The following is a 14,735-nucleotide window of genomic DNA, read 5'->3' on the forward strand; positions in this document are numbered from 1 at the left end:
CCTAAGTATGTGAGCACTTCAGTCGATCAGGATGTTCCCTTTACAAAACTTTGGTGTGGACAGGGACATTGAAATTTAGCATTTGCTATACGTTAGATACATTTTTTTAGCTAAGAATTACATGCCGTAGTCAAATCTATCATGGAAGAAATCCCCCACTAGTGCAATATTTCATAAAAAATGTCATAAAGAAACATGTTATTTGATATAGTACTACCATATCTGCAGTTATTCTTCATTTATGTCAAACTGAACAAACCATTTAATGAAAGGCACTATGTCTCTTCTGAAAATTCCCAGCTGTCAAGAGAGTTAATCTCATGAGAAATCATTACCAGATTTGGTTGGTCGCACTTCTGTGGTGCCAGATGTTTTGTATCTTGAAGAAATAGGCTGTGTTTCATCAAAAGCTGAAAAAAGAGTCTGAGCTTAAAATGCTGAGACTTGTGACTGAATGGGTTAGCACCAAACAGCTTAGTGAGGGCTGTGCAATTCAAGATGATGCTAAAGCAAAGCTAAGCAAGATGGCAGATGGCCTGAAAGCCAGCTTGGAGACAACTGTGTCATGACAACAGAGATGATGGCTTGTGATACAGTCTACTGGCCTTGAAATTTGAGATCCACATGCCTGAAAGAATTCTTATCAGCAAGCAATTATACCTTATTAAGTTTCCTAGGATACAAAATGCAGCTATACAAGAACAAATGAACTAACAATGAGATATGACAACACTGTTTTTTAGTAGCTAGTTTTTAAGCCAGTAACAAAAATATATTTCAGACGATCAGACAGACACAAAATGGTTGAACAAGCAGCTCTGTGCGAGTGTGGGTAGCCAAGATTCTTAAGCAGATCTTAAAATAATCTTTTGCAAATCTAAGTGATACTAAGATAATGGAAAAAATCATGTAAATAATCTGCTGATTACCCATCTCCATGTCTCTGGTTTCCACAGGAGGGAGAGATATGGATTTCAAGGCTGGACTCTGAGTAGCTAAGAGCAAACATGAAAAAAATCTTAAGGTATCAAGGCAGACACTCTCCATGCAAGTGATATGAAATTTATTTTTAACTGGAAATAGGAAGCTTTTGTTTGGTTTGAAACTTTCTTCTTTCAGTCAAGTTTTACTCTATTCAAACTATGGCTTACATTATCTAATCAGGTTTGATCCATACTACTTGAACAGTTTTTCTCCACAGTAAAGCAGCTACAACCCCAATACAAATACATTCAATCTGCACAGCACTTGTGACTCTATATAAAACTGTTACTATTACATTACATGTAATTATTTTAAAAGAGGTGTAATGGAAAAAGGTGTAATAACAGGTGAAGTCAGTGAAATAATCATGGAAGTGAATAAAAAGCATCTTTTGTTTGTTATGCTGTAATGAAGACCTTCGACTTTGAGGCATGGATAACCTGAAGTGCGCTTTAGTGAAAACAGGGACTCAAGATGGAATGGGCATTGTCACCTCAAGGCCAACATGAACAAATTTCCACCCAGGGCAGGTTTTCCACTAGCGTTCCACTTCTAAGAAACAGGTCCTATTAAAATTCAACTGTGTGTAAAGGCAAGTATGTACCATTCTTTCCAGTAAATGTATGTGCACTTACCACTTACACCTATTTAGGTTATAATTAATTTAAAAGAGAAAATTTCATCTATGTTTCTAACTGCCTTTTAATAAGATGTGATTTTTTGAAAAGCAGCAATACAAGAATTTTAAAACTGAATTTCTCTGAATGCTTAAGATGGAGAGAAAAATACTCAAACAGCTAGGCATAGGGTTCATTTTTAATGTATACAACATAAATATAAACTAACAAATGAGCAGGCTTTTGTTTCCTATGTTGGCTCTGCTTTCCCATCTAACTTCAACCAGACTTACTGCATTAACAAATATGATGCCAGGTTACTATCCTGATTTCAATAGAGAAGAAAATAATACAAGCAAAAGCCATATGAGTCACAGTATTTGGCAACAAGAGCTTCCATTGGTTCCATTTACACACAGTAAGAACTATGAGAGATGTCCCAAAGGCATCAGAACACTCTGTAGCCATGTCAACAAAGCTATCTTTTCAAAAAACTTTGAACACAAAGTACGCTGACCACCCAGAAGTTTATAAATTAAAGGAGATGTCTCCCTCTGGTACAATCTAGATGCAAAAATGAAAAAGAAAAAAAAAATCTGGGGAATTACGGCAGAATACAGGTCAGACACGATCTTCAGAAACTAAATTTTGCTTTCGCTGACAATTTTTGGAGCTATGTAACACCTTCTAGCTATTACTAATCTCAAGATTCTTTACCACAGTCACAACTTTTAAAAAGCTGTAACAAAACAGGTCTCAGAAGATATTTGCTGGTAAGAATACTTCAGATACTATACTGAGCAGGAATGTTACATTACGATGACTGTTACAAGCAATGGTTATTTGGATTATAATGAGTGTTTTCCCATGTATTTCATCAGAGAGAGAATGGGATCAGAAATCAAACACTTAAGATTCACAAGAATGATGCTAAAAAAGTTGCAGAATTGTAAATTAAGAACTCTGGTGTTTTAATTACATAGACAGAAGGCAGTCAAAGCATGCAGAGGCACAGTGCAGAGAAATTACCTACTTATAACCCCCCCCTCACGGAATGTCCCTGCCTTCCGCACTGCCCTCCGTGGCAGCACAGATAGTCTAGCTGACCTGACAGCAGGGCCTAGTCTCACATAATTAAATCCCACTTTTGCTAGGTGGAACTATTTAGCAGGAATAGAAAAAAAAATCAGAAAAAATCCACAATGAAACACTCAAATGACACATGTATTTTACCATAACTATTGTAATATTTTTTATCACCAAGACAAAGGTAGGATTTAATTTTTATAACCCAGCAGAAAGCAAAGATATTTCCTATCCCTAATGATTTTCAGGTTTTCAGCTACATTTCTATCAAATACGTTCTTAAACCACTGAATGTCTTTCTCCCTTCAATATTGCCTCTAACTATTTAACCAACTGTCTTTTACTACAGTGGAAACAAAGATATATCCCCATCCCCTCAAGCATATTTGGACAAGAGCTGTCAAAAATTAAAACAAATCATGAACAAACTGTGCAGATCATTCTCAGCTTCTGCTTGGTTCAGATACATGCTTCCAGAAATAAGACTTGTTCCTCCAATGATTTCAAAATTTGGCAGACTGTGTTAAATAAATATATGTGGTCTAAATAAAACAGCACTATTACATGATAACTTCTTGACTAAAATTTACTGAAATATAAACCCATATTGACTCAAGGTCACTCATGATTTAACTATACCTAACTCCAGTTAAATGGTAAAAACAAAGTCACAATCCATAATGGCACAGGTAGAAACTATTTTGGAAGGGGCAGCAGTGCGATACTTTCAAATATCAGGCCTTTCTAAAGTGTCCTGAAGCTAATCACCAGACAACTCATGAATCTGGAAATAAACAAACATTTCTGAAAACTTAAACCACAGCAGCATATAGAAATTATGGCCCTATCTTAACCAAATACACAAGTATTTAGCAAACTGCATGAAAATCCACAGAATTAATGCTGAATGGAACAGGATTTCAACTGTGAAACACACTCAATCTCAGAAGCAGACAAGGGTACCTCCAAGAAAATTTCAAAACCAAGAGGGCAGGTTTTAGCTAAGTGTAAGTTGCCATCACCATTCCATAGCTGAAGGGTAGCCCGTGTATCCTCACTAGCTATTTTTTTTAATGAAGCGTTAATCTGGAGCATTCTGTCATTACAACAGAACAAAACCAGACTTTGAATGAAAGGAAAAATTTACAAATTTTGTAAACAAAACACTAAGGGCTGTCATATTTTACACGTAGAACTACATTACTGCAGTTGAAGTGTTATGACCTACCAGCCACAGAACTAACAAAGGAATCAAATATTTCACTGAAGTTTACTCAAATTTACAAACAAAGTTATTACCAAGTTCTGTCAGTGGACTTTTTGGAGCATCAGAGATTCTGGATCCAGGAGGAAGTGGCTGTATTTCATTAGAAGCTATGATAAAAGAAATAATCAAGGCTTTATTTGATGAAGAACACTGCAAGACACAGCATGGAACTATATTCTGGGTTAAACCATTAATCACTGAAACCAACAATATTAAAAAAAAAAAAAGGGAAAGAAAAAGTTCCGAGATAGAAAAATTCCTTTACGTTTGTCATTTAAAACAGTGTGCGGAATATAAATCAAATCTCCATTTTCTCTAATCACAACATAAGAACCATCAGGCAGAGGAAATTGGTAATGAGCATCCATCAACAACTACGTCACCTAGGCTGCAGTTAAACCGAAACCCATCTTGATTAAATTTCATATTTTCATTTTAAAAAGGATGGTATAAAACCAGGAAGGCGGACCTTGCTTTTAGAAAAAAACAACAACAAACAAATAACAAAAAAAAAACTGACTAAAAATTAGATTGAAATGAACTGGGAAAAGTCATTATTACCCACCCAATATTCCCCAGGGGTTTTGAAGAGGGAGAGATGTTTTAGCTTTAGTAATTTCTGGAAACCTGCTCACAACCGTAAGGGAAAACAAGACAAAAGAGAGAGTACAACATTGACATGAATCAATGGGAATATTTAAAAATATCTTTATGAAAAAAGCATTAAGTGTCCTACTCATGTGGTGTATCTGTATTTTAATGCTGACAAATCCTCACAAACTTTACCATACATCATCCCATATTTATGTCACCTGGGCTTTAGAAAATGTAACCAAAACTATAAAAAACATAACCTCAAGCTTAGGTTCATGTTCATAATTTTGCATGGTTTTGAAGTTACAATATAAGCAACTAAACTGCCTCTACTGGAGAATTCAGAATTCTGAACACAAGAAGAATGTGGATACCGCTCAAAACCACAAAACGGAGTTAATAAAACTCCTTATGAAGATAACAAATCTTCCATTATAAGGCAGCTCTATGAAAAAATCACTAGAGCCCTTTTCTTCTCCAGGACAAATACAAAGATCATGACCCATGCAATATCATACTTTCCTTTTACATCACTGTTGATGCTACCTAAATGAAACTGTCATTAAAAAAACAAAAACAAAAATCAAGACGCTCATTATTTCAATTCAATCACTGAGGCTCCTGTTACTGACATTATTAGTCATTCAGACCACCTAGAAAAGACAGAAAGCGTTACTTTGGAAAAAAAAAAAAAGATTGAATCACCCAATCTCAGAGGAATAATCACACATGTAACGGCCACAGCACTGTCAGAGCTAGATGCATTCTTCATTACACTTCATATAAACAAATAAGTTGCTGGAAACTCAATGGGAACCAGTAAATTCTAATTAGGACTTCCTCTGGAGCAGCTCACTACTAAGGTGATGGAGCAAATAGTAGAAAATTCTGCTGGAGGGAAAAAAAGTATTTAGTTTATATAGAAAGTAAAAAGGAGTAAAATTAGTTACCCAGTATGCTTTGAGTTTGCGCCAATTCAGGTTTAGGTGTTGATTTAAATTCCTCAGGTCCATTGTTTTTCTCCGTTTCAGCTAGAGAAAAGAACCTTGATTTAATTTTGAATCCCTCTGAGCTTTTGCTTAACCACTGCCCACAGCCCACTGTTTTTCTTTAACATCATTTTATGCCACCTACAGCAGCTCAACTCCATTATCATTAATTTGATTGCTCATTTTGGTTTCAGTTGTGAAGTCCATATGATATTTCTCATTTATTTTGTTGCAGTTTTACATAGGCAATAGGAAAATAAAAGTCACAAAGAGCAACACTAAGATCAGCAGCTCAAACTGCTTCTGTGACAGCTTCCCAAATTTGTTATGAACAAGATCCGTAATTTCACAAAGTGTATATACAAATATTTTCCCTGCATTCTGTTTTTTCATCTTTCTAATGTAAAAATTAGCAAGAAGAGAATAAAAGATTCACCTATAATACCTTAGCTCTTCCCTTAGCTCTAGTAAAAACAATACAAAACGATACAATACACTTTTTGATTTTATTCTTTCTTCTATTTCTAAATCAGATAAAGTATGGGCAGTTTATTAAACATTCATTTGACATATCTAAACTGAATTGCTAACTATATTTTAATAAGCTAGAGCATAAATATACTCTTTCAGTTGTTACACATACCATTTAATTTCTAAAGCATATAAGCCAAGATCAGTTTTGTTTTGTTTTTTCTTCCATCCTGTTGGAGGCCCCGTAGGGGTTAATCAATCATAAAGAAAAAGCAATTAGTAATCTCAAGTTGCAAAATGAAAAAGCTTATTGATATGAAACAGAGGATGATAAGGCCTCAGCCTTGAATGTGGTAAGAGCATTAATTCCTTCCATAGAGCAAATAACATAATATTTAGCACATGCTGATTTCTAGGGGAGATCTTCAATATTGGTGGTCAGCATCGATATAAGTTTTAGTATTTTAGTTTAATAAAAGACCGCTTTCATTTTGAGCTACAATAGAAGGAGTTATTTTTGCTTTTCCAGCATGCTTTCTCCATACTTTTCCCACAATGTACTAAGCACGCTTCAATCAAAAAATAAAAAAAAAAAAAACAGGTAGCTTATAAGCTTATTATTTAATTTCTTGAAGATAAGGTGCTGTTTTCCAATTCTAAACACTAATACAGTAGCTACTAACGTTACAAACATAGTATTTTCTGGTTTGGAGTTTTTTTCAGTGCCACAAAAGCTGAAATCACCACATATGCTGCATTATTAGGACCCAATTCAACTTCTATTGAAGTCAATGACTGTGCTGCTACTAGCATCAGTGGAAGAGAGATTTAGTTCCATAGAGAAGTTAAAGCAACTTATCGCTATGAAACTTGCGGGAGAAAATTCATCCGTAAGAGATCTAGAAGGATAACAAAGAACGAACCTGTCCTCCTCAGAAGTCCTGCAAAAGCTACCATTTCTTATTGCTGAAATATAACCATGAATACAAAAACAGCAGCAAATACAAACATTTAGAATGCATTAAGCTCTTTTTTTAGAGGTCAGCTGGTTTACTTTTCATATGAAGCATGTGTCCTGGCAGCCAAGTTAGCTGAGTAATTTGAAGAAGAAAAAGCATGCCTACAACTGGGATAAAAGAAAACAGGCTCCGCTGTTCTTCCACAGAATGTTGTAGAGATGAAGTAAAGAAACAGCAGACATTTTTGCAAAAAGAGATACAGGAAGCAAAAAGTTTAGGCATTAGAAGCCAAATTACAGGAAAAGAGTAATCTACCCAGAGATGCCTCTGACTTTTCCAGGGCAGCAGGTTTAACGTTTCCTGGGCTGGTTCAAAGGTAGCTACTGAGTAAATGGTTAACATAACCAAGCAAGGTAAAGTAGGTTACTGTTACAGCATGGAATACAGAAAGAATGTGTTTAGGCAACATTTCTTATTTTTCCTCTAACTTCTCTTGACAGTGAATTCTCCCATTCATGCTCTTCTCTTCCTCCTCTGCTGGAATTTGCATATTCTGATGGAAACAATAATCTCATTCCTTCTCAGTCCCACATGAGCACAACGTGAAGCCTTCCAAAGGCAAACAGAGGCCAGAAAGCAGGACAGGAAGAACAGAGCTTGGGAAGCATGGCAACAAAGGATTTATTCTTACTGAACATTAAGCGTAGTTTGGATTCACAGGTGGTACTTTTCATTTCAAGCCTATTGTGTACTTCACAAATCTACTACTGATAAATTTTTGGCACAATCCTTTACATAAAGAAACAACTTGCTCTTAAAAAAAAAAAAGGGGGGGGGTTCCATGTCCTAGACAAATGAACTGATATTTTTAACTGTTGGCCAGCTCCAATTTCCCTGTGAGGCTAATAAAAGGCTTAAACTTGATTCAACTGAGAGAAAAATGTAGTAGTAGTTTGAAGCACGTTAGACAGCATTTTAAAGAATAAAACAAAAAGGCCATTACAAATTTATGCTGTTGTGTTAAGAGCAAATTATTCTGAAGTGGAAAATATTGTACCAAGCCTGGCAAAAATGAAGCATGAAAGAGCTCACTAAACAGTCTTTCCATGGAAATTTATGCCAAAGGAGGGGAGGACTGAAAATAAAGAAATGGTAGGATGCCTTGCTGACAAATACACAAAGTCATCGAACCACGTCACATTGCAAAACTCACCCTTTGGCCAAGAACCAGTGGAATATAAGAGCGGTCCAGCTCATGGAGCCTTTCAGACAGCTCCACTTGCTAAAGCATTTGAAGGCCCCTTCTTCTCCCCTTGTAGCATTACAGGGGGGAATTCCAGATTACACAGAAACTTCTGCTACAGCACGCGGCTCCATCTAAAGGAGTGCATAGTGCCACTTTTGTCACTAGTCCTTTAACACTTCAGAGCAAACAATTAGTGCCTTATCCTAGAAGAATCAAGAGGATTTTCAAACAGGTAAAACTGAGTGAAACAGACCCTACTGCTAATCTCAACTAATTGTGCCTTGATATTGCCCCATCTCTCAAACACAACCTTTGCAAAAGACCTGTGCTCAGATCTTCTGCTTAAATTACTTCTGAAAGTCTTGCTCAATTATGCATAATTATAATAGTGTATATATAATTTGTCATTAAAAAGGCAGTACTTGCCAAGTATTATCGTATCTAATGAGCCACTGTCCAACTTTATAAAAATATAATTCTGTGCTATGTCTAAGGATGCTGAGGTTTATTGGTTAGACTTACTGTATAATAGGTACATATACCTAATCACAGAATGCAAAGCGGAAAAAAAGGAAAGAATAAGAAAGTTTTCAAAGGTAAAAGACTGATTTGAGAGAGAAAGGAAGTAGAATGAAGGACTGATTCCCTTCTGGCCAGGTGACACAACACCTCTGGTGTCAGAGTTCACACTGTTTACCTGATTGACAAGTAAATTCCAGCACAAGGAATGTCCTTGGATGAGATGAATGCAAGCCTGGGACTAGATTTTGCAGGGCAAATGAATATAAAAGCTTATGCATCCAATTCTCACTTTCACAAAATGGCAAAGTTCTGTAAAATATACTTGTAGATTGTTCTTTCTGCAATTACTTAGACTAGTTAAATTATTTAGTAAGACATCTGTGGAATACAAGTCCACAAGAGACCTCAGAAACTGTCAAAACAAAAAAAAAATTGAAGAAAGTAATATCCTTCCCCCTCTTCTTTTGTAAAGTATCCACATGTTTCAAAATAAAGTCAAGTTGTTTATTAAGCATATGCTAAAGATGTAAAGTTACAGTCCACTTTGATAACAGATTCTGTAGAGTATCTTGGTTTTCCTTTTAATATTTAGGATGAACAGAAGAGATCTACTCGTATGAAAGCTTTGCAGGCAGGGGGAGTCACGGTTAAAAATAAAATCTGGCAAATTCACTTATCTCTAGGGTGGAAAATAAAAATGTGAAAACCAACTTTGACTAATTAAAAAACAATGGATTTTTTAATCCAAAAGATGGCTGCAATATTACACATTTTTGCTGTATTACTTCATCCTGCATCTCTTGCACTCCCTACATATTCTCTGTGAGTATAAAATTCTGGTAAACCATGCAAAATTAAATTTCTAATCTGGGATAATTTGAGCTGTAGTTAATCCAGGGAAATTATCACTTGTAAGACTCAATGCATTTTACAGAAAGTACATGATGAAGAGCACAACAAAACAAATTAACTTTTTAATCAACAAAAACCAGCAAATAAAAAATGAAATGGAATCCTGTAACTTAGTATAAATATAAAATGGGAGAGAGATTTCTTTATGAAATACTAAAGACTGAGTTGGTCTGACAATATAAAGTAGGCTAATTTTGGTATACTTATGAAACAAAATAAATGCCATCATATTTAAGGACTCAATCAGTGTGAATAATGTAATGTCAAAGGAATAATCTGCTTTACCATTTCAACCAGCCAGAAAATACATTATAGATGGAAAAGAGTAATGACAGAAAGATCACATAATACAAGTAAACTAAAACAAAGCAAACCTTTCCTGTACTGTTTTCTTAACTTCTTTCTCATTTTAGTGTTAGTCTTGCCACCTTTCAAGCCTCCTCTTCCCCCTTATAGCAGTGAAGTTGGCAAAAGCTTTGCTATTGTCTCTAACGACAGCAGAATCAACACTTTTCTCAGTTATAGCATAAAGACCAGACTAAAGAAAACGAATAGAGGAAAGAGAAAAATCAGGAATTTGGGTCTATAAACTACAAAATGGAAAATAACTTCATTATTTAATTCTGAAAAACACAGTTTTCTCCAACCATTTCTTGTTCAGATTGCAAATGTTCAAATATAGGGCTATACTTGCCATACAACTTGGAAAAAGAGCCTACTTATGTTATACTAACTTGTTTCTTAAGCAAAAGAAGGTAGTAAACCTTGGGAGATTTAAAATGTTATCTCACGTATTTCAAACAGTTTAAGAAATTAGCATCTGAGTATACGCTTTTAAATAAGTGGTATTTCCTCAGACACAAGTAGATGATAAAAAAATTCATCTTTCCAAATATACAAGTTTACATAAATCTGACAAACATGTAACTCTGAATATGAATCTAGGATCAAATTCTGTATTCCTTTCCCATGAATGTGAACAGCCCCCACTCACTTTAATAGGACCAGTAAATCCACAGAGAGAGTGGTGTCAAGATTAATGTGTTCAGAAGTGAACTTAAATGGAACTTCATGCTGTCATCACCTGCACTTCTAAAATAGAGCCAAAACTGTAACTGTTCCATCTTAATTTCACTTAGGCATTTTGCACAATCAAAGTTCTTATTCCTAATTTCCTCCTTTCCGTATTTTATGAAAGTCAGAAGTTCAAGGTGCATCACAGGGAGACTTTTCTTTCACCATTTTTCACAATTTCAAGGAATCTAGCACCTCACAAAGGTGAGGTTCTAATTCAAAGCGTTTTTACCAACTTAGCCATTGCAGCATTTGGAGCTTTGCTCCAAAATCCACATTCCAATTCCATGTACCACTCAGAGCTACTAATTCAGCTACATTATGCTCCTGCCTTCCAACTGCTGCCCTCAACTGCAGATTAAGTAACACAAAGACTGATTTAACTTTACTTTTTATAGTATTTGGCAGAGATATTCAGCAAGGTTTCTAAAAACAGAATTCTCATTACCTGGCAGGGACTGTGGGGAGATTTCTTGAACTTCTGGTGTTTTGGATTCAGCAGGCCATGCTCGAGTTTCATTCTTAGCTAAAGGGACAAAGAGGTTAGAGAATAATAGCAAAGCTGCATCTGCTCTGTTCCACTACAGATTTACTTCTGTCTCACTTCAGTTTGCCAAAGTAAACCAACATGGGTAAATGTGGAAAGCTAAATACCTTTTAGAATCAATGAACTTCTCGCTGCACACCCAGTATAAGCATCTGCCTAGCTATCCTAAACATGCATGTGTTTTGTTATTGTTTTGTTCATAAGAAGACTCTTTCAAAATAATCTGCAGTAAGGAATTTAATGCCTTCTGAGTCATTAGTTCCACAGTGCAAAATGGTTTTCAGTGTTTTTCATTTGTCTAGTATTTTGGCATTAACAGTAATGATGCTTTTCAAAATTCAAAGATGTAATACAGAACTACCTATTTAAATAAAACTTCAAATACACCAATCATGTCCTTTTTTGCCTTCACATTATATCTATCAATTTACAGTGATAGGACAACAGCCTTTTAGTCCAAAGCCTGCTATATTTGTATAAAAACAGCAGTGGACACCAGGGGGTTTAGTTTGTTAAAAGGAATTTAGTTTGAAACACAGAAGGGTAGTAATGCTTTTGTAGTGGATATAGAGAAAATTAATTACCTTTGACATGAATAATAGTTGGTTTTTGTTCACTGAGGAATCAGGCAATTGATCTTGTGTGGTGAAATCTCTTCTAGTTTTTTTTAGGATTACTACTTCAAAAAAACTAGCAAGTTTTTGACTAAGTAAACAGAAAAGAACTACTTAGAGAATTCAATAAATATGATCTCCTGTGGTGCATTATTTTGACTTTCCTAAATAACACTAAACTAGAGCAGTTGCAATACATCAGAAAGTCATAACTTCACACACAGCCTAAGTTTTACTGAATTTTATTATAGACATACATCATTCTCAGACATCAGTGAAGGACATTTATATATATTTGGACCATATGGAAGAAAACTCACTTCTTTTTGTCAATTATTTTATATATTTAAGTTATTTGTCAGAGTATTTTTGCTTTCCAAGCAATGACTCTTGCCTGTTTCACACTCCTCTGAAATCTATCAGTCCCCTGAGTATACACCCTTGTACTTGATGTTCTCTATCAAGTAACACATAGTAAACAGAGCAAACCAAAACTGAACATCACTTGTCTACCCTGGCTATTTCCAGAAAGCTGTTTGTGTAATCTCTACCACACAGAGTGCCTCCAAACTGCCATCACATCATCTACTCTGATACATCACAGCATCTACATTTAGGAGTGCAAGTTCTACACTCAGCCACCTGAAGGAAGTTAGACACCTCTAGAACAACTGAGACTACCTTTGTGTTTTCCTCATCTTATGCTCAGTCATGTTCTACCACTCTTACTGCATGCATTACTGAACCTTATGACCTGTTTTCAAACACAGCATTGTTTTCTTGCAGAGAGGTATAATTTTACTGATAGAAAACTAAAACAAACAAACAAACAAGTTCTAGATACTGTAGTTCAAAACTAAAATTGGAGGTTTCACAATATGGTTTTCTAAAAGTAAGCAGTATGACAAACAGATTTGTCAAAATATTGTTTACTGACTTTTAAAGGCACCTTTTTTTTTACTTGCACATCATATACGTATTAGAACCAGGATAATAATAGTAACTTCCTTGTTTTTTACTGTTTGTTGTTCAAAGAAGCACCAGTTCTCAAGTTAGCAATGTGATGAACTCAATTATCATGATTCACTAATGCTCTGTAATGTAAATACTGCAATTAAGTTTTCCTGTTTAGCTTTATTTTTCAGTAGCCACAGTTGACGCTAACAGCTTTCGCTTGTCAAATGCTGGTAAATACTTCCTCATTCCAGATACTAATTTTTAAGGAATTCAGCCTCAGTTCATTCAAACACACCCATGTACCGTGTATCTCTACTCTGATACACACACATTGTCTTAACAGGAACAGGCGCTGCAAAGCAAACCACTCTGGGAACATGTCATGGCCAGCGATGGAGCAAACAAAGCAGAAATACGAAAGGAAAAATATTTGACCCAGTTTTTAAGGGTTCAGATTTTTAAAGTAAGTGAATTTCTACCAACTCTTCTAATTGCAAACTAACTGTTAATTAAGTAAATGCAAAAAGAAAGGAAAAAGAGGAAAAAAGGACTTTTCTCCTTGTATATACGTTCTCACACCATCAGCTTTCTGATACTGTTCACGAACAACATGAGCTTAATTCATTTCTGCTTACCTATTTTTTTCTTGGATGCTTGAGATATGTCATCTATCGTCAGGAGAGGAGGAAGTTTCTGTTGAGTTTCATTGAGACCTGGAACAACAAGGTGCACTACACAAAAAGGTGAGTGAGCCATGAATTCAAGCAGCGATGAACAATACACAATCTGCACTCCAAGACATGTGAGCAACTACTCCTGAACCACTGGGATTTCAGCCTGAGTATCTAGGAAATGAGTTAGTTCTATTTAGTAATTATTAATCCCATTTGCTGCTATTTACCCATTATAACACTCCCTGTATTAGCACCGTTTCACTATCAAGCAGAATGTAAAACAATTAAATAGCAGAGCACGACCCTGGAATACTACAGTATCACGGACGCTGAGACATTCTATCTAGTGTGCTCAGAAGAACTAACACCTACCACATGGTTCATAAGTACTTGTTTAATTCTGGTCAACATATCAAAACTAACATCAAGCAACTTATGTCAAATTCTAAGCTATGCAAAGTATTTCCATATAAAAAGGGTTAAACACCTTCCTGAATCTAGGAATAAATTTCTCACAAGATGCATGATGCAGTGAGCCTTTTTTATGTATTCTAGGCAGAGTACTAGTTCGCCACACTAAGCACTATATAATAGATGTTTGCCCATTTTTCTTTTCTAAACCAATGCTATATATTCCTGCAGATCACATAAGAACAGAAAGCATGGGACTGAATGGCTTGAGGGAAACAGTGATGCCCTGAGATATATAACATTCCTTACTAGAGCCTAATTATCAGTACAGGTTCATGTCTGTAGATGGTATGAGACAGTATCTTACTAATTTAGAAAATAAAAAAAGACAGTCTCTAATCTCAAGAAGATCTTTGCCACAGAACTTTACTTGAGGTATGAAAGAACTTAGCTCAAACAGTAACAATATCTTCTCTGAAATATTATGACAATAAAGTCATCGTGTTTCCCTTAGGCTGCATTATCCCTGAATCATCCGTACCACCATAAACTCTAACAAATACAGTCTGAACTAAGATGCAAAATATCACTTGCTATGTAAGGAAAGAACTCTTGGGAGTAAAAAAATGAAAGGTATTTACACAGTTCTGATTTTCACCCAAAGACGATAAAAAAATAATAAAAATATCTTCTAGTCACCTAATATTGCTCCTGGCAGAGAAGAACTATCTGGAGTCTTTGACAGCGTCCGATTTTGAATAACTGTGGAAACAACACAGACATATTAGAAAATCATTTAAAAGAACCTGAA

The 14,735-nt window shown here is 35.4% G+C and overlaps 1 protein-coding gene across 50 annotated transcripts in view; it reads right to left on the reverse strand.

Annotated features, from left to right (window-relative positions):
- Nucleotides 1–14,735, reverse strand: part of ABI3BP (ABI family member 3 binding protein) — a 180,944-nt gene that overhangs the window by 103,085 nt on the left and 63,124 nt on the right. For 37 of the 50 annotated variants that reach the window (XM_064521187.1, XM_064521270.1, XM_064521250.1 and 34 more), the window contains exons 8-14: nucleotides 14,624–14,686; nucleotides 13,475–13,570; nucleotides 11,170–11,247; nucleotides 5,499–5,579; nucleotides 3,987–4,061; nucleotides 930–995; nucleotides 336–410 (exon numbers count right to left, since the gene is read on the reverse strand). In XM_064521187.1, coding sequence (XP_064377257.1) covers nucleotides 336–410; nucleotides 930–995; nucleotides 3,987–4,061; nucleotides 5,499–5,579; nucleotides 11,170–11,247; nucleotides 13,475–13,570; nucleotides 14,624–14,686 — 534 coding nt within the window. The remainder of the gene's footprint in view (nucleotides 1–335; nucleotides 411–929; nucleotides 996–3,986; nucleotides 4,062–5,498; nucleotides 5,580–11,169; nucleotides 11,248–13,474; nucleotides 13,571–14,623; nucleotides 14,687–14,735) is intronic. The other 13 variants (XM_064521310.1, XM_064521304.1, XM_064521293.1 and 10 more) reach the window with 4 other exon arrangements.

This window comes from Dromaius novaehollandiae, chromosome 1 (genome assembly GCF_036370855.1).
Source record: "Dromaius novaehollandiae isolate bDroNov1 chromosome 1, bDroNov1.hap1, whole genome shotgun sequence".
Classification (NCBI taxonomy): domain Eukaryota; kingdom Metazoa; phylum Chordata; class Aves; order Casuariiformes; family Dromaiidae; genus Dromaius; species Dromaius novaehollandiae.